Below are 22497 nucleotides of genomic sequence, written 5' to 3'. Positions count from 1 at the left end.
TGCTTTTAGGTTTCATATGAGAGAATGGAAACGCCAGACAGGTTTTCCTGCTTCCAAAGGCAGTCACAGCTGCCACTGCAAATGAGCTCTGCCAAAGTCGGTGACCAGTGGCTCAATCAGAGCATGACATTGCTGGGAATGTGCCCAAGGAGTGGGAGCAGGAGGCATTCTGGGAGAATTGGGCACTGGATTTCCATGAAACAGTCAGCAATAGAATGAGTCTTGAGAGCTTCTGTCTGAGTCATATGCTCCCTAGGCCTGTGACCCACAGCAGGGTACCTTGAAGATCTTCCTGGAACAGAAACTCTCCAAGCCTGGTATCACTCCTCTTTGTAATACGTTGCCCAGAAAACATATGTCCTGCTGACGTGTGAATTGAAGTGGTGTAGAGACTTAGGAGGGGCTGTAGTAAACACAGTGCTCTTGGGGAAATGTCAGCATGTTAATAATGGGGTGGCGTTATTTTGTGGGAAGCACATCCCTGGTAACTATTTTTAAATGGTTAGGCCAGGGGTGATGGTTCATGCCTGTAACTCCAGCAATTTGGGGGTCCAAGGCAGGCGCATCACCTGAGTTTAGGAGTTTGAGACCAGCCTGGTCGACATGGTGAAACCCCATCTCTACTAAAAATATAAAATTAACCAGGCACAGTGACACACACATAATCCCAGCTACTCAGAAGACTGAGGCAGGAGAATCACTTGAACCCGGAGGTAGAGGGTGCAGTGAGCCAAGATCGAGCCACAGCACTCCAGCCTGGGCAACAAGAGGAAAACTCTCTCTCTCTCTCTCTCTCAAAAATAACTAATAAATAAATAAAATGGTTTAAATGGTCTGCTAGCCCCATTTTCAATATAAATGTAATGCTGGTCGTATGAATCGCCAAATGTACCTGCAGATTCATGGATTCATCAGCCACTTCACTGATTATGGCTCTTGGCCCCACCTACATCCTTATTGTTTTAGGTTTAGAGTGACTCTCACTGTAAGAGTCTGTCTCTAATTGGTAGCTTCATCAGGGAGGATCTGCTGATGAGTCATGGAGCCATCCCTGGACTTGGCATTGGAGCTGTTCATTAACATTTTGCTGTAATGAATTTACCGAGCACTTTTCAATAGGTGGCAGGCACCATGCTAGGTCCTGTTCAGAATAAATCTCTGTTATGTAGAATGATAATCCTGGAAGGTTCACTGGCATATATGGGCATCTAACCAACATGAGACATTATGTAATGACCTGCGCAGAGTGGAGAATGCGAGTGTTGGGATCAATGATATGAGAGGATGTCATCATTTAAAGACGTTAGAACGCTGGCTAGGGAGGGCCCACTGGTTACAAGGGGCAGATCTGAGCACGGGTCACTTCTCACCGTGGCTCCAGTATGAGGGAAGGGTGTCTCTTGTCCTCAAAAACCATTTTTGCCCCTTCGTCATTGCCAGAGCCACAGAGGATTGGGGATTTATTTTCCCCTTGCTAACATGATTGTTCCTTGGTAAATTTCAAAGTGATTTAAACAAATAAAAATACATAATTATAGACTTGTAGAAGGAATGCATGCTCCTTTTGAGCATGATGCACTGGTGAAGTGTTTGAGCTCTAGACACAAAGAGATTTGGTCAGATGGCAGCTTGGATATCTACTAGCTGTATAACCTTGGCCAAATTTCTCAACTTCTCTAAGCCTCAGTTTCCACATCTGTAAAACAGAGATAACAATACTGTCTGCTTTATAAGATTGTGAGGATGAAGTGAGAATATCTATAATACTCATGGCACAGTGCCTCACGCATAATAATGAATGGGTTATATAATTGGTAATTAGAGTTCCATCTGGGAGATTCAGATTCTTGCAAATTATTTATATCATTGAATAGTGCTATAAATCCAAGGCCTTGATTCTAGTTTGGTAATTTTATTTTAGTTTTATTTCTGTGTGTTTTGCTTATTTTTAATTACACAAATCATACAAGAATAGGCTTTCATTGTAAAAATTTCAAACACTACTTGAGAGGCAAAAGCTCCCTTTGACCGCTGCCCAAACTTCGGGGATAACAACTATTCGCTGTTTTATTTATCTATTTTATTTTCACCAAAGTAATGCATATTCCTAGTTTTAAAAGGCAGATAGTGTCTTCTCCTGTGAATGGAAGACAAAAGAATGAGAGAACCAAGGAGTGTAGAGTTTTTCTGGCTTGACTTCCTAAGATGACCAAAACTGGGGCGTTTCTGTTCCAGAATGTGGCATTTCCCAGTGAGACCTTTTGCATTTTTATATTTCATGGTTGAATAAACATGCAATTTATTAAAAGTTTTAAGATATTTCCAATTTGACCTGTTTGGTGGGGAGAAAACCATTAGCAAACAATAGGGGTCTGGCAGGCCCTCAGGATAGCAGGCAGCACACTTTTTTTGGAAAGAGCTAGATAGTAAGATTTTAGGTTTGATGAGCCATATGGTTGGTGTCACTGCTGCTGCTGCCCTTCCTTCCTTCCTTCCTTCCTTCCTTCCTTCCTTCCTTCCTTCCTTCCTTCCTTCCTTCTTTCCTTCCTTCCTTCCTTCCTTCTTCCTTCCTTCCGTCCTTCCCTCCCTCCCTCCCTCCCTCCTTTTTTTCCTTCCTCCTTTTTTTTAATTTTTATTTTGAGACAGGGTCTCACTCTGTCACCCAGGCTGGACTGCAGTGGCACAGTCTCAGCTCACGGCAACCTCCACCTCCTAGTCTCAAGCTCCTCCTACCTCAGCCTCCTGAGTAGTTGGGACTACAGGCACATACCACCATGCTTGGCTCTTTTGTATTTTTTGTGGAGGCGGGGTTTTGCCATGTTGCTCAGGTTGGTCTTGAACACCTGAACTGAAGTGATCCACCTGCCTCAGCCTCCCAAAGTGCTGGGATTACAGGCGTGAGCCACGGCACCCGACCTCTTCTTTTCAAGACAATCTTTTAAAATTAAAATGAAAACAAAAGCAAAGACAAAGAAACCCCATTCTTAATTTAGAGTTCATAGAAAATTGGTCTGTGGGCCAGAATTGGCCTGTGGGCCATAGTTTGCTGACCCCGGCCTTAGAATAGTAGAGGAGTAATAGATATGGAATAAACAGCTACCTAAAATCAGATGCTTATGATCACTGGTACTGCCCTCTCCCCACCTTACTCATTCACAAGACTGTGGGCTCCATGAAGGAAGAAACTGTCCTTCCTGTTCATCATTGTGTGTCGGTATCTTTCTGGTATAACAGCTGGCGTGTAGCAACACTCAGGAAAAATCAATTTAATGAAAAAAACAAAATCACTTAAAAAAATCAGCAATTTCTTCTGATGCCTAGCACTTCTAGTTTTCAAAAATTCTAGAGTGCCAATTGCAAGAATTTGCATTTAGTTATCTATTGTTAAGAATGTAAAAGAGCTAAATCCTAACCTTACTTTGAAGTAGATAACGTCTACAGTGGAAAAAAAATCAACAGATATAAGCATCTTATTTAGAAAGATGGAAGTAAGTCCCGAGAGAAACAGCTAAAAGAGTTGAAAAAGGTTGCCTCCTCTCTCTTACCCCATCTTCTCACACGGGGAACAGGGCTAGGATCTTCCAGCTTGGCGGAGCATGCCATGTCACCTTCACCTTAGTCTCCTGGCAGAGAGAAGAAGGCAAGGAAAAACGGGGTTTAATTCTTTGCCATAAAGATTGTCAACTCGTCCTGTTTACAGTATCATCCTTCCTGCAGTCAGCAGGACCTGGTGCCTCCAATTTCTGAACCTTTCCTGGCTTGCCTCTAGTGATACCTCCCCCTCCACATTAAGTTTCAGTTTTTTCTTCCTTGGTTACATCATCCATCCGTTTTTGTGGTTGTTGTTGTTGAGACAGGGCCTTGCTCTGTTGCCCAGGGTGGAGTGCTGTGGTGCAATCACAGCTCATCGCAGCCTCAGCCTCCCAGGCTCATCTGATTCTCCCACCTCGGCCTCCCTAGTAGCTGGGAGTACATTTGTGTGCAACCACAGCCAGTTAATTTTTGTAGAGATGGGGGTCTCTCTATATAGCCCAGGCTGGTCTCAAACTCTGGGCATAAGCAGTCCTCCTGCCTTAGCCTCCCAAAGTGATGGGATTATAGGTGTGAGCCATCTGTAATCCCAATGTTGAAAGCTAGGAAGCACCGAGCCATCCATCCAGTTTCTCACTTTCAAAATTGTGCAGACATGTCTTGTTCCTCCCTCGTTGTTCCTCTCCTGTTCTCTTTGAAGTTTTGGTAGGGCACAGAGATAAACACATGTTCAAAGCCCTGGGTTTGGCCAGAGTTTCACAGTTTCTGCAGATTTTCACACAATGATTGTCTTATACTCTATCTCACATTTTATTTTATCTCCAACAACAGAACTGTAAATTCCTTGAGATTAGAGAGTATCTTTTTTTGAGGAAGGACAGGGTCTCACTTTGTCACCCAGGCTAGATAGAGTGCAGTGGCACAATCATGCCTCACTGCAACCTCAAACTCCTGGGATTAAGCAATATGCCCACCTCAGCCTCCTAAGTAGCACACACCACCATGCCCAGCTAATTTCTTTATTTTAATTTTTGTCTAGGGACGGGATCTTGCTATGTTGCCCAGGCAGGTCTCAAACTCCTAGCCTCAAGTTATCCTCCTGCCTCAGCCTTCCAAGGTGCTGGGATTATAGGCATCAGCCACTGCACCTATCCAAGAATATGATTTTATGTTTTTCAGAAATCTCAGTAATGAGCACATGATTTGTGTTCAGTAAATTCTTATTGATAAGTTGATTTCTTTTGATATTTGGCTAAGAAAGGTCATTTCTATATATCACCCTTAAGAGTATATAGTTCCATAAAAGCCATATCACTAAACAAAAAAAATCGCAACTGTTTCATTTTTACCTTTAAGATTCCAAAGAAATAGAAGTGTTAAGGGTATTTGTAGGAAAGATTCTCATATCAATTAGGTAATGTGGCTTCATAAACTATTCCAAAATTCCGAAGCTTACAGTGACAGCTATTTATCATTTTTCATGAATCTCCAGTTTGTCTGGGGATCAGCTGCTATAGGCTGAATTAGTGGGCCGTTTGGTAAGTTCACTCATGTTTAGGGGCAGCTCTGCTCTAAGCATCTCCCGTCCTCCTCTTGGGACCAGCAGGCTATCCTAGCCATGGCCTTGTCATGCTGGCACAGAAGAGCAAGAGAGCACGGAGAAACATGCATGACCTTTTGAGGCCTAGGTTCATAACTGGCGTGCTGTCACTTCTTTATTCTATAAGCCAGATGAGTCACATCATCAATTCAAGTCTCAAAGTGAGAAGGCATTGCAAAGTTACACGGCAAAGGGCATGGATGGAAGGAGGGATGATAAATTCAGCCACTGGTGTAATCCATCATGGTTTCTACACAGTAGCAGTGGTTCTGGTGTGGACACTTATTGAGACTCAGTGAAATAAAATTCACATGCTCCGTTAACCTGAAATACTTTATTCTTGGTTTAAAAAATAAAATAAAAAGACAATCTAACCCTTAGGGAACTTTCTAACCAAACTCAAGGAAATGGTACACAGATGAAATCAATGAATAAGATGTTTATAGAGCAAAAAGCTAAGAAATACAAGATTTGAACGCTTTGTGTGATTAGCCTAAAGCATATGTTTTCTGTAGTGGGCACAACAGTAAATAGTCTAGTCTTTGTGAGCCAAATGGTCTCTGCTGCAACTACTCAGGTCTGAGATGATAGCACAAAAGCAGCCATAGACAATACATAAATAAGTGAACATGGCTGCTTTCAACAAAACTTTATTTACAAACACAGGCAGCAGGCATTGGTTTACAGACCATTGCCCTAGCCTACTGAAAGAAATAAGAAAGAGTCAGCTATGGAAGCCTTCTTGAAGAAGAATTTATGGTTTCAAAGATAAGAAAGATTAGTTTAGCTTAACAAGACATGCTTTAGAAATGAAGTCAGAAAACAATTTATGGTTGTTCAATAAATTTACCAACAGGTTAATGTCATTAGTTCAGTCAGAATGAAAACACTCATGAAAACTCATCATTCTTTCAAAACATTACTTGCTACAAATTATTTCTGCTCCGAAAGCCTGTTTAAAAACCTGTTTGCTAAGAATGTTCATGTTTTTGCTTAGCTGGAGAATGAGGAAAAAAAGGATTAGAAATAAAATGAAAGAAATACCTAATTAAAGTGATTTGATTTTATGCCATTTTAAAACATTTATTTGACCGATCTGACCTAGATTTGTGTAAAGGAACTAAAGGAATTAAAAAAGAATGATTGATTTTTAACCATCAGGAAATGGTGCAGAATTTGAATGGGTATTTTTCTACCGTCGATTGTATTTCACTTAGATTCTACTCACCAATTTTTGTGTGATTCCTCTCCATATTTGAAGATAGAATAAAATAAAGCCTGAAATACTGTTATAAAATGAACAGTTTTTTGCTAGAAATCTTTAATACCGATTTACTCAATTATAGTCAGCTTGTAGTTGGAAACCTGTAGTCAGATGGATTTCTTTCTTTCTTTTTTTTTTTTTTTTTTCTGAAATAGAGTCTGGCTCTGTTGCCCAGGCTGGAGTGCAGTGGCACAATCTTGGCTCACTGCAACCTCTGCCTCCCGGGTTCAAGTGGTTATCCTGCTTCAGCCTCCCAAGTAGGTGGAATTACAGGTGTGCACAACCACACCTGGCTCATTTTTTATATCTTTTCATAGAGACAGTGTTTCGCCATGATGGCCAAGATGGTCTTAAACTTCTGGCCTCAAGTGATCCACCTGCCTCAGCCTCCCAAAGTGTTGGGATTACAGGCATGAGCCACTGTACCCAGCCAGTTAGCCAGATTTCTGCTGATTAAATCCAGATACAGAAGAGTTTGGAGTGTAGCTTTAGGAAAGATGGGAAGGCAGACTGCTCCTTAGATAAGAGGTTTAATTCTATTAAAATTTTTCTCAGGCTTTATAGTTTTCTCAGGTGTTTCTCCCCGCCCCGTCCCCCCCCCATGGCAATGTCATAATACACACAGAAGAAAGCACCCGACCTCTTCTTTTCAAGACAATCTTTTAAAATTAAAATGAAAACAAAAGCAAAGACAAAGAAACCCCATTCTTAATTTAGAGTTCATAGAAAATTGGTCTGTGGGCCAGAATTGGCCTGTGGGCCATAGTTTGCTGACCCCGGCCTTATTTCATTCATTTCACTATGACTCACTGAGCTCCTACCATGTGCTAGTCACTGTGCTAGGACCTGGGAATATAGTCACGAGAAAGGTGGCTGTGAGTCTTCCCTTTGTGGAGCTCATGGGCCAGCGGCAGTGGCAGACGAGTGGACATAACATGCCAAGAATTCCAGGAGGGACCCCCGAGGGAGGGAACCAGGCTTCTCAGAAGTAACAGGGATTTTTCTTCAGGTAGATAAACATGGCCAGGTGTGGTGGCTCATGCCTGTAATCTCAGCACTTTGGGAGGCTGAGGGAGGCAGATTACTTGAGGTCAGGAGTTGGGGACCAGCCTGGCCAACATGGCAAAACCCCATCTGTATTAAAAATACAAAAATTAACCAGACATGGTGGTGCACACCTGTACTCCCAGCTACTCAAGAGGCTGAAGCAGAATAATTGCTTGAACCCAGGAGACAGAGGTTGCAGTGAGCTGAGATCACGCCACTGTACTCCAGCCTGAGTAACAGTCTCTGTCTCAAAAAAAAGAAAAAAAAAGTACTCCATACTGGTTTTACATACATATGATTAAAATAAAACTCTACCTTGAAAGGACTTAGGATTCTCCATTCCTAGTCATTAAGCCTGAGATTGGCAATAAAATTTAAAGGAATTACTGAGGGGTTTTGAGAACTCAATAATCTGAAATCCCCTGAGTTTCTTGGGAATACCATTTCCCCAGGAAACATAATCATATAAATCCACTCTCATTCTTACTGATTGTTCTCTTACATTTTCTTTCTTTTTTTTTTTTTTTTTTTTTTAGACGAAGTCTTGCTCTGTTGCCCAGGCTGGAGTTCAGTGGCAAGATCTTGGTTCACTGTGATCTCTGCCTCCCAGGTTTAAGCCATTCTCCTGCCTCAGCCTCCCAAATAGCGGGAATTAGAAGTGTACACCACCATACCCAGCTAATTTTTGTATTTTTAGTAGAGACAGGGTTTCACCATGTTGGCCAGGATGGTCTTGATCTCCTGACTTCGTGATCCACTGGCCTCAGCCTCCCAAAGTGCTAGGATTACAGGTGTGAGCCACCGAGCCCAGCCACATTTTCTTTTCATTTGTTTTTATACAAATTTTGTTTCCTTCTTTTCTTTAGAAGTTATCTTGCCATGATGTCAGGTAATTTCCTTTCTTCTGGTTATGCATTGAATTGTGTCCCCACAAAAGACGTTGAAGTCCTAATCGTCAGTATGTGACCGTGACCTTAGTTTGATCACCTTAACCGATGATCAAGTTAGGACAAGGTCATCAGGGTAGGCTCTAACCTAACATAAAGTGTCCTTATAAAAAAGGGAAATTTGAATGCAGAGATGCACATGCAGAGGTAGAAGATGGTGTGAAGACACAAGGAAAACCACCTTCAAACCAAGAAAGGCCTGAGCCTACCAGAGAGTAGCAGGGAGGAATGGACCAGATTCTCCCTCACAGCCCTCAGAAGGAATTGACTCTGCTTACTAGTCTCCAGAACTGTGAGACAGTTTCTGTTGTTTAAGCCACCCAGTCTCTGATACTTTGTTATAGCAGCCCCAGGAAACTAGTACATCTTAGCTAATGCATAAGGTCCTTGTAAGCATGATACAAGTTACATATGTAAATATACATGAAAGCTAGTGGCTGGTGTATTAGTCTGTTCTCATGCTGCTATAAGGACACAACTGAGACGGAGTAATTTATAAAGGAAAGAGGTTTAATGGACTTACATTTCCACATGGCTGAGGAGGCCTCACAATCATGGCAGAAGGCGAAGGAGGAGCAAAGGCAAGAGAGCCTGTTCAGGGGAACTGCCCTCTATAAAACCATCGGATCTTGTGAGACTTATTCACTATCATGAGAACAGCATGGGGAAAACCCACCCCATGATTTACCTCCCACTGGGTCCCTCCGATGAAATGTGGGGATTTATGAGAGCTACAATTCAAGATGAGATTTGGGTGGGGACACAGCCAAACCATATCAGCTGGTCCCTACTGTCATCTTATTGCAATGTAGGTTTCAGCTTGGAAGTCATCAACATTGTGCTTTCTACCCAATGACAACAGTTCTTCACTGATTTGTGGATACTTGGCTACATAGAGTGAATGGGAAATAGGGAACATCTGCAACAGAGGGATGGGTAAGATGTTCCATTTTGGGACATAGGGAGCATCTGGTTATAACCATGAAGATAAAGAAGACTTTCTACCATTATACAACAGCCATGGAAAGAGCCATGTGTTCAGATAGCAAAAGAGCCAATAAAGGTTCTAAGGAGAAGGAGTAGGTCTGGGATTCTGGCAGAAACTACCTGAGATCCAGCCTCCTATAAACTTCCGTTTTTAAAGATTTTCCATCTTTATGAAGAAGAATTTTTTTTCTAGTCTCTGCAAGACTGTCAGAGTATTCTTATAAATTTCTGATTTTGAAGGCTTAACAGTGTCCTTTCTTCACTTCCACAGTAATGTTAAGAATGATTAAGATAGCTCAGATTTTTTGAGTCCTTACTCTGTGACAGACACTGAGCTAAGTCTTTACGTATCATATTATCTCATTTAAATCTCATTTAATTGCCTCAACAATTCTGTGAAGGAGATGAGGAAATTGTCACTTAGAAAAGTATCTTGTCCAACTTCTTGGTAATAGTGGAGCCAGAGCTTGAACCCAATTCTGATTGTAGAACTTATGTTCTCACTACCTTCTGATTCCCTCAACACCGAGTGGCTGAGAATATGACACATTTTTACAGTTACAATGTACACTTAAAATAGTAACTACTAAACTGATTCTTAGGAGCTGAGACCAAAGGTGTGTACAAAAGTTCCCTCTTGTTTGTACTTTATCTATTTTATTTTTTTATGTGTGACACAGTCTTGCTCTATGGTCCGGGCTGGAATGTAGTGGTATGATCTAGGCTTACTGCAACCTCCCCCTCCTGGGTTCAAGCAATTCTGGTGCCTCAACCTTCTGAGTAGCTGGGACTACAGGAGTGTGCAACCATGCCTGGCTGATTTTTGTGTTTTTAGTATAGATGGGATTTTACCATGTTGGCCAGTTGGTCCCGAATTCTTGACCTCAAGTGATCTGCCTGCCTTGGCCTCCCAAAGTTCTGGGATTACAGGCATAAGCCACCATGCTGGGCACAGATGGTCCCTCTTAAACTCTAGTTTGCTAACCAGATAACCTGCTTCCCCCGACTTTTTTTCCCTCTGATTACATTTGCCTGAATTTTTGCCCTTAATGTTTTTCTTCTCAATAGTCTTTTTTTTTTTTTTAAGCCACTCTAGGGATTTCATCTTTAATGAAAACAATAAAGATTCAGATCAGTAATTGAATAGTAATTGAAGCCCATCACTGTGTCCAAATAATTGGTCATATAATCAATATGGTCCCTACTCATGTGATGCTCCTTACAGACTTTCGGGAAGTCAGACAGTATGCAGACAATCATATAATTATAATCACATGAGAAAATATATAGGATAATAAGAGAATCTAATTTAGTTGGGGCATCTAGGAAAGCCTCTCTAAGGAGGTGACACTGAAGCTGAGGCCTGGCTGATAAATAGGAGTGTGTGTGGTGGTGGTGGGAGCCATAGAGACTGCCTGCAGAGGGAAGAGTGTGTCTGAGGTCTGTGCCATGTGGAATGAATGATGGCCATTGTGGCTGCAGCATAGTGAATGAGGAGGAAGGCTTCAGAGACGAGGTTGAAGACATGAACAAGGGACTGCCTGTTACTGCATATCATAATAAGGGTTTTGGATTAGCACTGCTATACAAATTAATGTGGTAAAAATACTTTAATTATTATCAAAAATGATTCCAAGAAAATTTGAATGGCAGTGTGGTGTTTGTGGAAAGGTATTTTTGTTGTTGTTGTTTTTTGTTTTGTTTTGAGATGGAGTTTTACTCTTGTTGCCCAGGCTGGAGTGCAATGGTGTGAGCTCAGCTCACCTCAACCTCCCCATCCCATGTTCAAGTGATTCTCTTGCCTTAGCCTCCTGAGTAGCTGGGATTACAGGAACCTGCCATGACGCCCAACTAACTTTGTAATCTTAGTAGAGATGGGCTTTCCTGCATGTTGGTCAGGCTGGTGTTGAACTCTTGACCTCAGGTGATCTACCCACCTCAGCCTCCCAAAGTGCTGGGATTACAGGCGTGAGTCACCACACCCAGCCATGACACCATTTCAGTAAAACTTTATTTACAAAGTTTTATATGTTTATCAGAATGGGTAAAATTTAAAGGACTGACAATACTAAGTATTATCAAAGATGTGGAACAACTGAAATTCTCCTACATTGCTGGTGAGAGTGTAAACTGAACAACTCATTTTGGAAAAGTGTTTGGCAGCACCTTCAGAAGTGAAACATGCATCTTCTATACATCTATATACCACTGTATGATACATCTATGTGTGTGTGTATAAACATACATATGTACACTATATATCTATAGCATGAATACCCACCAGTGGACACATACAGTGATATTCATAGCAACTTTAGCCATAGTAGCCCCAAACTGGAAAAACCCAGATGTCCCCAAACAAGAAAATGAATAAATGAATTGTGGTATATTCTTCCAACAGAATATTACCCAGAAATAAAAAAGAATAAACTACAGATCCACACAACTGCATGGACAAATCACATAGGCATTATGTTGAGCAAAAAGAGCTAAACATGGAAGAGAACATACTGTCACATGAATCATCCATGAAGTTCAAAACTAGCAAAACTAATCTTTCATGATTAAGTCTGAATAGTAGCTATCCGGAGGGGTAGGATGCAGTATTGACTGGAAAAGAATATAAGGAAACCTTCTGGGGTGTTATGTATGCTCTAGATCTTGATCTGGCCTGGAAAGTGGTTACACGGTTGTACACACATGTAAAAATTCACTGAGTCATATACCAGAGACTTGTGAATTTGTAGGCGAGATATATATTTCAATTAAAAATTTCACATTAAAAATGTTACAATAGATTTGAATAAATGGGGGGAAGTTTCAAAAACTCAGAGTTACAAATTGCATATGTAATATGATCTGAACTCCATTAAAAATTCATGGGAAAAAAATGGAAAGAAAATCTGTGGAAAGGTTGGGCGTGGTGGCTTATGCCTATAATTCCAACACTTGCAGATTGACTTGAACTTCTGATCGCTTGAGCTCAGGAGTTCAAGACCAGCCTGGGTAATATGGTGAAACTCCGTCTCTACAAAAAACACAAAAGTTAGCCTGGCATGGTGGCACATGTCTGTAGTCTCAGCTACTTGGGAGGCTGAGGTGGGAGGATTGCTTGAGCCTGGGAGGCAGAGGTTGCAGTGAGCCAAGATCTGTTGCTGCACTTTTGGGTGTTGGAGCAAGACCCTGTCTGAAACAAACAAACAAAAAAGAAAATCGGCTGAAGAATTAATAGTGGTTTCTGGAGAGCGGGATTGTATTTCTATTTTTCAATAGATTTCAGTGTTTTCTAAATTTTCTGTAATGTATGCATCTTATTTCCATATCATAAAAATTGAAATGGGAGAAACAATCACTGAGTTGATTTTGACATAATTTCAGGGAATTGTAAATCAACTTTGAAATTTTAGAGGTGAATTAGCAATTCAGAGATGGGCAAATTTAGAAGGCATCTCAGAGGGATAAACCCGAAGGAGAACTAGAACAGCACTTTGGGAAGGATCTGAATGAAAGCAGGAATGGGGGTTAGTCAAGGAACCTTGCACGATGTTTCCTTTGGCCCACGTTCTTTAGCCTACATTGCTTCCATCCAGTTAATGAGTTCTGCAGTCTCTTCTGTGGTCCTTCAAGGATGCACGAGCTTTTTCTTACACTCTAACATGGTGATTTGAAACCATTTATGATTTTTATCCTTAAAAAGCTCTTCTCCTAGCCTTTTACATTTTTAGGCATTACCATTTGCTCTGTTCTCTATTTTGAGGCTGCCTTTTCTTCCCTGCTGCACCATATGCCAATGTGAGTTTAAAAATTAATTGTGCCAAGCCATTCTCTCCTCCCCCAAAATAAATAAATAACCTCAGACCCCCCCCTTCCCTCCCGCCACAACACACACACGGAGCTCCAAATGATCCATCTGTCCTATTGAAGATATCCACCACCCACTTCATCCTGGGGCAGGCTATTTTTGTTTGCTTTGTCTTGAAAATTCCTATGTTGGAAGCTTGAAAGAGTACATTAGTTTCCATCAGAAAATGAAAAGCAAAGCACTCTGTTCTCTTGTTTCATACCTATTTCAGGGCTGTGCACGAAGAAATGATCAATAAATGCTGATTGATGCATATCATGGTCTATGCCATATTTCAGATTTTTCTGTGCACATTTTTACTAATGATTGCATATTTATAATCATAAAATGGATTGTGAAAGGGGTGATATTCTCTGGAATCCAGTATTTTCTGCATCTCTTTTCTGCAAATCTGTTTCCTCTTAGGTGAGTTTAATTACTGAATTTTCAAATTCTCTGTGGTATCCAAGGATGACTGGAAGCCTTCTGTGAGTGGTGTTTGTTTTGTTTTGTTTTCAAACTGCTTTTCTCCCTTTCCTTGCCAGAGTAAGTAATAGCATTATGAGGTGTTACTGGAAATTTTAATCAATAAAATGTACATGTCTTTAATTAGGATGCTAGGAAGTACTGCTGAGTTTGATTGTTTAGTTAATGCAATGAGCTAAGAGACTCAAGCATTTATGTGCACAGGGTCAGTTTGAGTAAATTTGAGCCTAGATGGGCAGTTTGAATATTTTTTCCAAGATAACCTAAATGAAAGATTTATTTTAAGGTCCAAAGTTCATAAGTATTTGGGAAAGCAGTTCTTCTGAAACAGACATAGAAATGAGGGAGACTAGCTTTGCTTTTAAGAAGTTCACAGTTCATTGATTCCTTTTCTCTTTCATCCATGCCTGTGGCTGAGCTCTCACCTCTGGGTGGATGGATACTGCAAAAGCTATCCCTCCTGCTCTGACTTCCCATGAGACCTAGAGCAGCATATTCAGCTGCCTGCTGGACACCACTGCATGGATGTTCTGATGACCTCTTAAGCTTATTATTACATCTGAACTTAACTCATTGTTACCACCAAACTCATTATCTTTCCTGTGTTTCTTACCTAAATGGCTCTACTTTTTTGTAGTCAGTCTCTAATCTTTGGGATTCTTTTTGATGCCTCTCCTTACATTGAAGATCGATTTCAAGCTAGTCATGGAGTGTGTACCTGTAGTCCTAGCTACCTAGGAGGCTTAGGTGGGGGGATTCCATGAGCCTAGAATTTGAGTCCAGTCTGGACAACATAGCAAGTCCCCATATCTTAAAAAATAAATAAAAGAAAGAAAGGTTAATTTCTTCTTTATCAAGCATTTATGTCCTTTTTCTTCTGACCATTTGTCTATCAGGGCCATCTCCTATAAACAGTGCCCATCCTCAGTATGGCTGGGAATATGAATCCATGTAAGAAAGGAATGGCCCAGTGGGGCATTTTCTATTTGTGATATGATCTTAGAACTATCTTGTTTTCCTTATCTGCTGATGTTCCTGTCTCACTCCACTTGTCCCTTGGTCATCAAATCTATCTATCTCTCCTCCCACCTCAACCTAGGCTGAGTGTTCTTTCCTTTCTTTCTCCTCTCAAACGCTGATGCATAATTGACTACTTCCCCACAATTTTTCATTCAGTATTTGTAGAAACAGCTATTCCAATGGATTCCCTCACCCAAGCACTGCCCCCTTTCAATTTGGTGCAACCTGAAGTCTGCCCATTCCCTAGTACTGCCCACCTGGAAGCACCCCAAACCTTGGCCCATACCAGTCAATGACATGGTGTCAACACTGGCATGCTTTAGGATTCCAAAGGTGGAAATTGCATTGGTTCTCATTTCCAAAAGCTCATGGAATAGATGTTTACTGCAAGGTAATAGCACCTAGACGATGATGTCTAACACATTGGAGAGAAGTGATGATTTTTGCATGGGGTTACATGCTAGAGGTAAAACTCAGTGGGGGAATATGGATGAATCTCAAAAACATGCTGAGGGAAAGAAGCTGGGGTGAACGGGTAAATACTGGATGGTTCTATTTATATGAAGTTCTGGAATGTGCAAAAAGTGATAGAAATGGGAACAGCTATGGTGTGAGGGCAGGGATTGACTGGGAAGGACCACAGAGGAACTTTCTGCAGTATTGGAAGTGTTCTGTATCTTGACAGATGTGTGGTTTACATAGATGAATGCATTTGTTAAAACTCATCAAATTGTATACTTAAGATCTATGCTTTTTACTGTATGTAAATTATATCTTAATTTAATAAAGAAACAAAAAAATTAATTCAAGGGGAAAAATTGCAGAGTAAAATGTGTTATAGTACCCTACTAGTGGTTAAAGAGAAAAGACTATGCATAGGAATAAATAAAATAATATAATAGGAAGAGGAGCAGGCATGCTTTTTTATTTGTGATCAGGAAACATTTGCTTTGGAAGTACTACTAGTTAATATCATACACTCAGTTGTTTGGGACTACGTGGTCTCTTTTGCAGTGGTTCATAGCAGATTAAAATCTGATTTTAGAAATTGTAAGGTATAGATTTTCTCTGTGGAAACTTCAAATGCTTCTAAAAATCTTGCACCCTGCTGCCTTCCCCCTGTACCCCAAATAAATCACAACTATTTGGTTTAAGCTTGGTGAGTAGGAGGGTTTAGATCACAGCCTTTATGATAACTAGTATGTGGATCCCAGACTGACAGCCTAAAGGGCATGGTAGGCCTGTGAACATGCTTTGCTCTGTTGTGTTGGGTAGTGGAGATGTGGACAGTGGTGCTTTTTTCTGAGTTGCAAATGTTTGAAACTTGGGAAATTTCCTATAAAAATGTGAACATCTGGCAATACCTGGTGGCTTGCATTCTAAACCAGCAATAACTACTTGGATCTGAGTAGTAGCTCCTCTCTTTATAAAATTAAGATATAATTTACTTTATATATATCCTACCATTCACAGTTATCTCAGGACCAATCTGCTGCCACCATTAAAAAAAAAAAATTCTACTCTCAGTCCTAGTTTAATTTGCAACCTCTGGATTTACATATATGGAGCCCCTCCTATGCATACATGAGGGAGATATTCTATCTGTTTTACAGCTGAAATAACCAAGCTTCAATAAGAACTCACCTGAGGTTGGTTAGTAGCAAGTAGCAAAACCAAGATTTGAACTAGGTATTCTTACCCCCAGAGTCTACACATTTACTGACAATGTTGTTCATTTTATACTTTTAACTTTGGGTTCATCTATTATTGAGTAAAAAATTACTACTTACCTCTGGTTGAGTTCTGATTAGTTTCTTTGTGACTTATTTTGGTAGAATAATCCCTGATCTCCAAACTCTATTGATTTTGCACCCCTAGCAGTGAAAAAGAAAAAAATGCATATTATATATGTACATTAATTATTGGTAAATAATAAACTTGTGCTCTATCACTATTATGTATATTTTAAAACATATATGTATTTAAAAGTCTTAAAGAATAAGATTACATATATTCATATATTCCAGAATTCTCTCTCCACACTGCAGAAAATCATGTTGTAGGTATTGCACACCCTATATTGTCAGCCAATAGATTGAGTGATGCCTGGACAATGATTCTGCCTGAAAGCATTTTCATATCAGAGACTGCCAATTTTGTATCCAATAAATTGACCCTTCTAGATAAAGGATTCAGGAGAAAGATCACCTGATTTGCCCACACTATGGAAAGACAGCAGAAAGTTCTCCATTGTTAGAAAAGCTATTGTCTCTCTGTAGCCACATTTAAAAGACTGTATTCTAAAACCTTCTATAGCTGTGAACTTCAAAATAGCCAAAGGCATCTTTTATCCCTATGAAGGCCTGGGATTCGCCTTTGGTGAGTTTAGGTTCTTTTCGAACATCTAGTTTTGACTGGATTTAAGGCAGAGAAAAGCAGTAACCTCCTAAGTCTCAGTTTCTCAGTCTGAGATGTGGGGACTCCACCTCGCAGGACTTCTGCTGTGATTAACAAATTTGTGGTTTTAACTACTTGGACAAAACAAGCACTGAGAGAGGCTGTTAATATTGAATCAGTGTGAAATGTATTTGTGGATTGGTGCCAGCAGTTTTCCCGGAATTCTGATAAAGAAAGAATGGCAATTGAGTGTGCTTTTTGAGGCTTGCTTTGTGCCTGCTCAAGGGTCACGCCTTGTTATCTCTCTAGAGTTGTTTACATGTGGAGGGATAGGATTTTCTTTCTAAGGGCTTACCAGTGTCCTTTGACCTCCTTCCCATCAACTTGTGTGATCTGAGTGAAGCTTTCTTCTGGAGCATCCTATGTTTGGAATGTTCTTTTCTGCACTCCCTTAACCTCCTTATTTCCTTAGTTTGTCCTCAAGGCCCAGATGGGACAGCACATTCTTCACAATCCTACAAGCTCCAGGTTGACGTCATCTTTCCCTCTCATGCACTTTGAAAAAATCAGAGTGTAGCATTGAGGGAATGCAAGGGAACATATTTGACACACCTCTTGCGGACTCCACAGAAGGAAAGCCTTGTGTGTGCGCGTGGCATCGTTGGGAATGCAATAGAGATACATCAAGTTTTTCATGTAAAATGTGAAACATACACCGTATCTCTGTTCTGGAATATTTTCTTTTATTAAGAAAGAAACGTTAGGCCGTGGCTCGTGCCTGTAATCCCAGCACTTTGGGAGGCTGAGGCAGGCAGATCACCTGAGGCCAGGAGTTTGAGACCAGCTTGGCCAACATGGCGAAACCCCATTTCTACTAAAAATACAAAAATTAGCCAGGCATGTTGGCACACACCTGTGATCCTAGCTACTCAGGAGGCTGAGGCAGGAGAATTGCTTGAACCCAGGAGGCGGAGGTTGCAATGAGCCAAGATTGTGCCACTGCACTCCAGCCTGGGTGACAGAGTGAGACTCTGTCTCAAAAAAAAAAAAAAAAAAAAAAAAAAAAAATTAAAAAAATTTAAAAAGACAGAAAATTAAAAGGGATTATTAACCATAACCCCAAACTCTAAGCCAAACCCCCAGACTTTTACTGCTGTAACGATACACTGGCATGTTATTTACCAAGTTGCCCTGAAGTTAGGCACATCCAGGCTTGGTCTTCTGCTAATGCGTGTGCTCTTGGTGGGCCCCTGCATTATTCATCATGAAGGCTGCTGACATCTGGCCCATCCTACTGTAGGCACTTAGTGAATGTTTTAGTTAGCTCACCGACTCAAAGGTTTAAGAAGAGCCTGCATTGATTTTGACCCAGTCTCCTGTTCTATTCCTTATCTTGCTTGCATATGTCTTGTGACCATAAACTCCAAGAGTTCTGTGACGTTAAAGCTGAAGGCCACAGGTGAAAGATCTCAAAAAAGGAAGCCAGTGAGCGAGAAGCCCTGATTACAGCATAGTCAGAAAATAGGTTATCTGGGGTACTGGAGATTTCCTAGTAAATTGACAGTGAACATGAGGTTTGCCAGAGTGAGTCAGAGCTTTTCAGTGTTGAGAGAGACGAATTATAAATACTTTAAATGGTGCCATTCGAAACGCTTCCCTCTGCGTTTTTCCTCCTGGGAGAGCCATGGCGAGGAAGCTGGAGCAGGCAGGCACGACGCACCTGCTTCAGGGTCAGCACCTCCGTCAGGGGAGGTGCAGAGAAGCGCTGACGCTGGGGTTTCTGGTTCTATGCTCAGCCATTTATCCCACCAGCAAGGACAGCCTGTCTCCAACCACTGAGGCAGCTTCCTATGGCCGCAGCTGGCCAGGGCCTCTCGGGCATGTGCCTGCCACTTAGTGCCTTCCAGTTCAGTGGCTCTTAGATACGCTGTAACCAGGAGGAGGATAATTATATCTTGCAGCTGTATATGCGGTATAAAAGTTCTCAGACAACATGGTATAGATGTGCAACTTTTCCTCTTTTAGCAGAGCGTTAATAATGGCCAGAGTGTGTTTTGTCTTTGATACCTGCCTTTTCGAGTATTGGCTACTCACATTTCACAGTGACTTCTTTTTTCTTTCTTTTTTTTTTTTTTTTTTTGAAGTTTCGCACTGTTGCCCAGGCTGTAGCGCAGTGGCGCAATCTCGGCTGACTGCAATCTCTGCCTCCTGGGTTCAAGCAATTCTCTTGCCTCAGCCTCCTGAGTAGCTGGGACAACAGGTGTGCGCCACCACACCCAGCCAATTTTTCTGTATTTTTAGCAGAGATGGGGTTTCACCATGTTGGCCTGGATGGTCTTGATCTCCTGATCTCGTGATCCACCCGCCTCAGCCTCCCAAAGTGCTGGGATTACAGGCATGAGCCACCACTCCCAGCCTTCACAGCAACTTCTTAGAGAGAATTACCAAATATTATTTACAAGGCATTGAGTACAAGTATGTACAGAGCCTCATGCGAAGGAAACAGTGTGACAAAGGCAAGACTCCTGCACCTCAGCAGCTTAGCAGCTGGCAAGGGGAATAAAATAGTCTATGGGTAACCTTATTGCAAGGCAGATTTACAAATACTATGGGAGAACTGCTCTTTGGGGAACAAGATCAGAAGAAATTTATTCTAGCCAGAGTGATTCTAGAAACCTGTAAGGAGGAGGTAATGTTTGAGCTGCATTTTTATGCACAGGTGGATTTTCGGAAAGTTCTAATGGGAAGGAGGTTGAGGAATTTCAGGAAAAGCAAAGGAAGTATGGGAAGGATGAAGAGATGTGTTGCAGGTGTAGAGAAGGTTTGGCTGCTGACAAAGACTGCATGCAGCCTGGTGGATTGTGATGTGTGGGCAACAATTTAGTGCCCTGATTCTATGGAGGAGATTCACTGGAGAGTCTTGTCTACCATATGGAGTTTGAGTGCAGAGGATGCCTGTGACCTCAGTCAGCTGATCATCTGTGCCTGCTTCCTTGAAGGCATTCCAAGCCTGCCTCTCATTGCTCTTTGGGAACTTTGCCTACGCAGAGTATTGTCAGAGAGTAATTTGAGACACTTGATGCCTGTTAAACTAATTATGCTTCAGTCCTCAGAGTGCCGTGGTGCTCTCAATCCTGAATGCTCAGCAGATTTTATGTAGTGTCTGAATTATTAATGGGGGAGATATGGAAGAGGGTGCTTGGCTGCTTGCTCCATTTTGAGCAGGTCTTGGATGAGTGGCATTACGGGAAGAGAAGCAGCTGCTTGCAGAGGGATGGAGGAAGCAGGCCTTCTGGAGGAGCCCTGCCCAGACCGGAGCCTGTGCCAGTATGCTCAGAAAATCACAGCCTGCTTTGGAGGGATGGGTAAGACCCCTTAAACATTGGGCTTTGCAGAGAAGATGCCCAGGGCTGACCATGCAGAAGGACTGAACTTTAGGACTTGCTGGGAGCAGGGAGCAGGGGTAGCCGCTGTTGAGCGGGAGAACCTCACATGGACCGAGTTGTCACTCCCTGGAAGTCCAGTTGTACCCCCTTTTCTTAGCCTTCCCACTTAATCTGTTCTGTTTAGCAGCAAAGATTATCCTGACTTGTGAGCAACTGCAGGTGTTTCTGGAAGGTGTGCTTAGCTCTTTCTGTTTGTTCATTTTGGTTAAAAACAACAAACAAAAATGAAAAGTAACCCTATTATCACTGAAGAAGCCACAGGCTAACTGCAGACCATTTCCTTAGCAAACTAAATTCCATCAATATTTGCATCGTAAGGTGGCTATTTGCTCTCTGTGAAAATTTTATTTCTTATTGAGGAACAAGTAGATCCTAGCAGATGATTTAAGCAAAGAGGGGACACTTGTCTGAGGAAAAGACTTAAGTCATTATACAGAATATAGTTAAAGTCTGTTCATTTGTGGAGAATCACTGTGACTGATGAGAAAAGAGCAGTCATTGTGGCATCTGTTTCCCGAGCACTTTGTAGCCCCAAAACACCTGTTTTCAGGCTGGGGCTCATCACATCAGGTGTTTATTGAGCTCCTTCAGTGAGCAAAGGCTGGGTGCCTTCGGTGTCCCTTGGTGAATTTTCCTACTGATGGTTCATTTTCATAATTTATCATAGAAGAGCTTGACTAGGTACCGTGGAACTGCTGTTAGAAAGATCAGGAATTTCCTATCTGGTAAGATACACAGGCCAGCAAAATCTTGGGCAGAAGTTTGGCGTTTGTAATTATCGTTAGTTCTGTAATGTGGTGCATTGTGATAGCTTATCATAGAACCATAGAAACGGTCAGAAAACCCACTCCTTTGTGATTGCTGTAACTGTAGTTTTATGTGGGCTGCGGCAGGAGGCAGCAATGAAAGACCTGAATCCACTGCTGCTCCTTTAGGGTCTTCCCCAGCTGTGCTTTCCCTGGTGAAGAGGCTGCTGTTAGGCAGCTCCACTGCAAGTCCATTTCTAAGATTGGAGGTTTGGCCTCCGCTGGGTATTTAACCTGAGCATGTGGAGGAGGGTAAGTGAAAAGCTCTGAGCACCTGGGGAGTAGAACTTGGTTCACAGGGGTCTGCAGTCACTACTGCCAGCATCTGAACTCCCATCTCTGCCTGAGAATGGAGTCAGCGCCTCACATTTATATGTAGTTTGGTTGTCTTTAAAAGCAGGCAAACATTTGTTATTCTCATCAGCCCTCTTTATGATCCACATGTAGTTTACTTTCCACCCTGACCTAAAATGCTTAAAACGGATCAAAATTCTTATGTATAATTCTATTATTAAGAATTTATTTTTTCCTTTTTGCAGTCTCTTAAAAGACAGTTGCATCTTGAACTAAATATATGGATCTGTAAACTTGTTAAAAAAAATTTAGGAGTGTCCTATGTATGCTCTGCAGATACAATGGCTAGGCACTGAGGCAGAGTTAATGCAGTGGAAATAGTTTTTGTGGGCACTGGTTGATGAGTTTAGGGACCAAGAAAGCAGAATAGCTTTGTTATGGAATAGTTATCCTTTTTTCTCCTTTTTTTTTTTTTTTGAGATGAAGTCTTGCTCTGTAACCTAGGCTGGAGTGCAGTGGCACAATCTCAGCTCACTGCAACCTCCACCTCCCAGGTTTAAGCAATTCTCCTGCCTCAGTCTCCCAAGTAGCTGGGATTACAGGTGCCTGCCACCACACCCAGCTAATTTTTTTTTTTTTTATTTTTAGTAGAGATGGGGTTTCACCATGTTAGTCAGGCTGGTCTTAAACTCCTGACCTCAGGTGATCTGCCTGCCGCGGCCACCCAAAGTGCTGGGATTATAAGTGTGAGCCACTGCACCTGGCCTAGTTACCCTTTTTCTTGGTAAGGAAGATGCTGGGTTTGAAGGAAACAATCTCTTTTCTGTCCAA

General features: G+C 41.6%; 1 protein-coding gene across 32 annotated transcripts in view; it reads left to right on the top strand.

Moving 5' to 3' along the window:
- Positions 1-22497, top strand: part of ABLIM1 (actin binding LIM protein 1) — a 338782-nt gene that overhangs the window by 86613 nt on the left and 229672 nt on the right. For 7 of the 32 annotated variants that reach the window (XM_078346582.1, XM_078346567.1, XM_078346569.1 and 4 more), the window contains exon 1: positions 20140-20485. The exons of the other annotated variants lie outside the window; for them this stretch is intronic. In XM_078346582.1, the coding sequence (XP_078202708.1) occupies positions 20353-20485 (133 nt within the window). In that variant the 5' untranslated portion in view covers positions 20140-20352. Of the gene's footprint in view, positions 1-20139; positions 20486-22497 lie in introns of those variants that run through there. 32 annotated transcript variants of the gene reach the window in all.

The sequence above is a fragment of the Callithrix jacchus genome, chromosome 12 (assembly GCF_049354715.1).
Source record: "Callithrix jacchus isolate 240 chromosome 12, calJac240_pri, whole genome shotgun sequence".
Lineage (NCBI taxonomy): Eukaryota > Metazoa > Chordata > Mammalia > Primates > Cebidae > Callithrix > Callithrix jacchus.
This window is presented reverse-complemented; position numbering and strand designations above follow the sequence as displayed.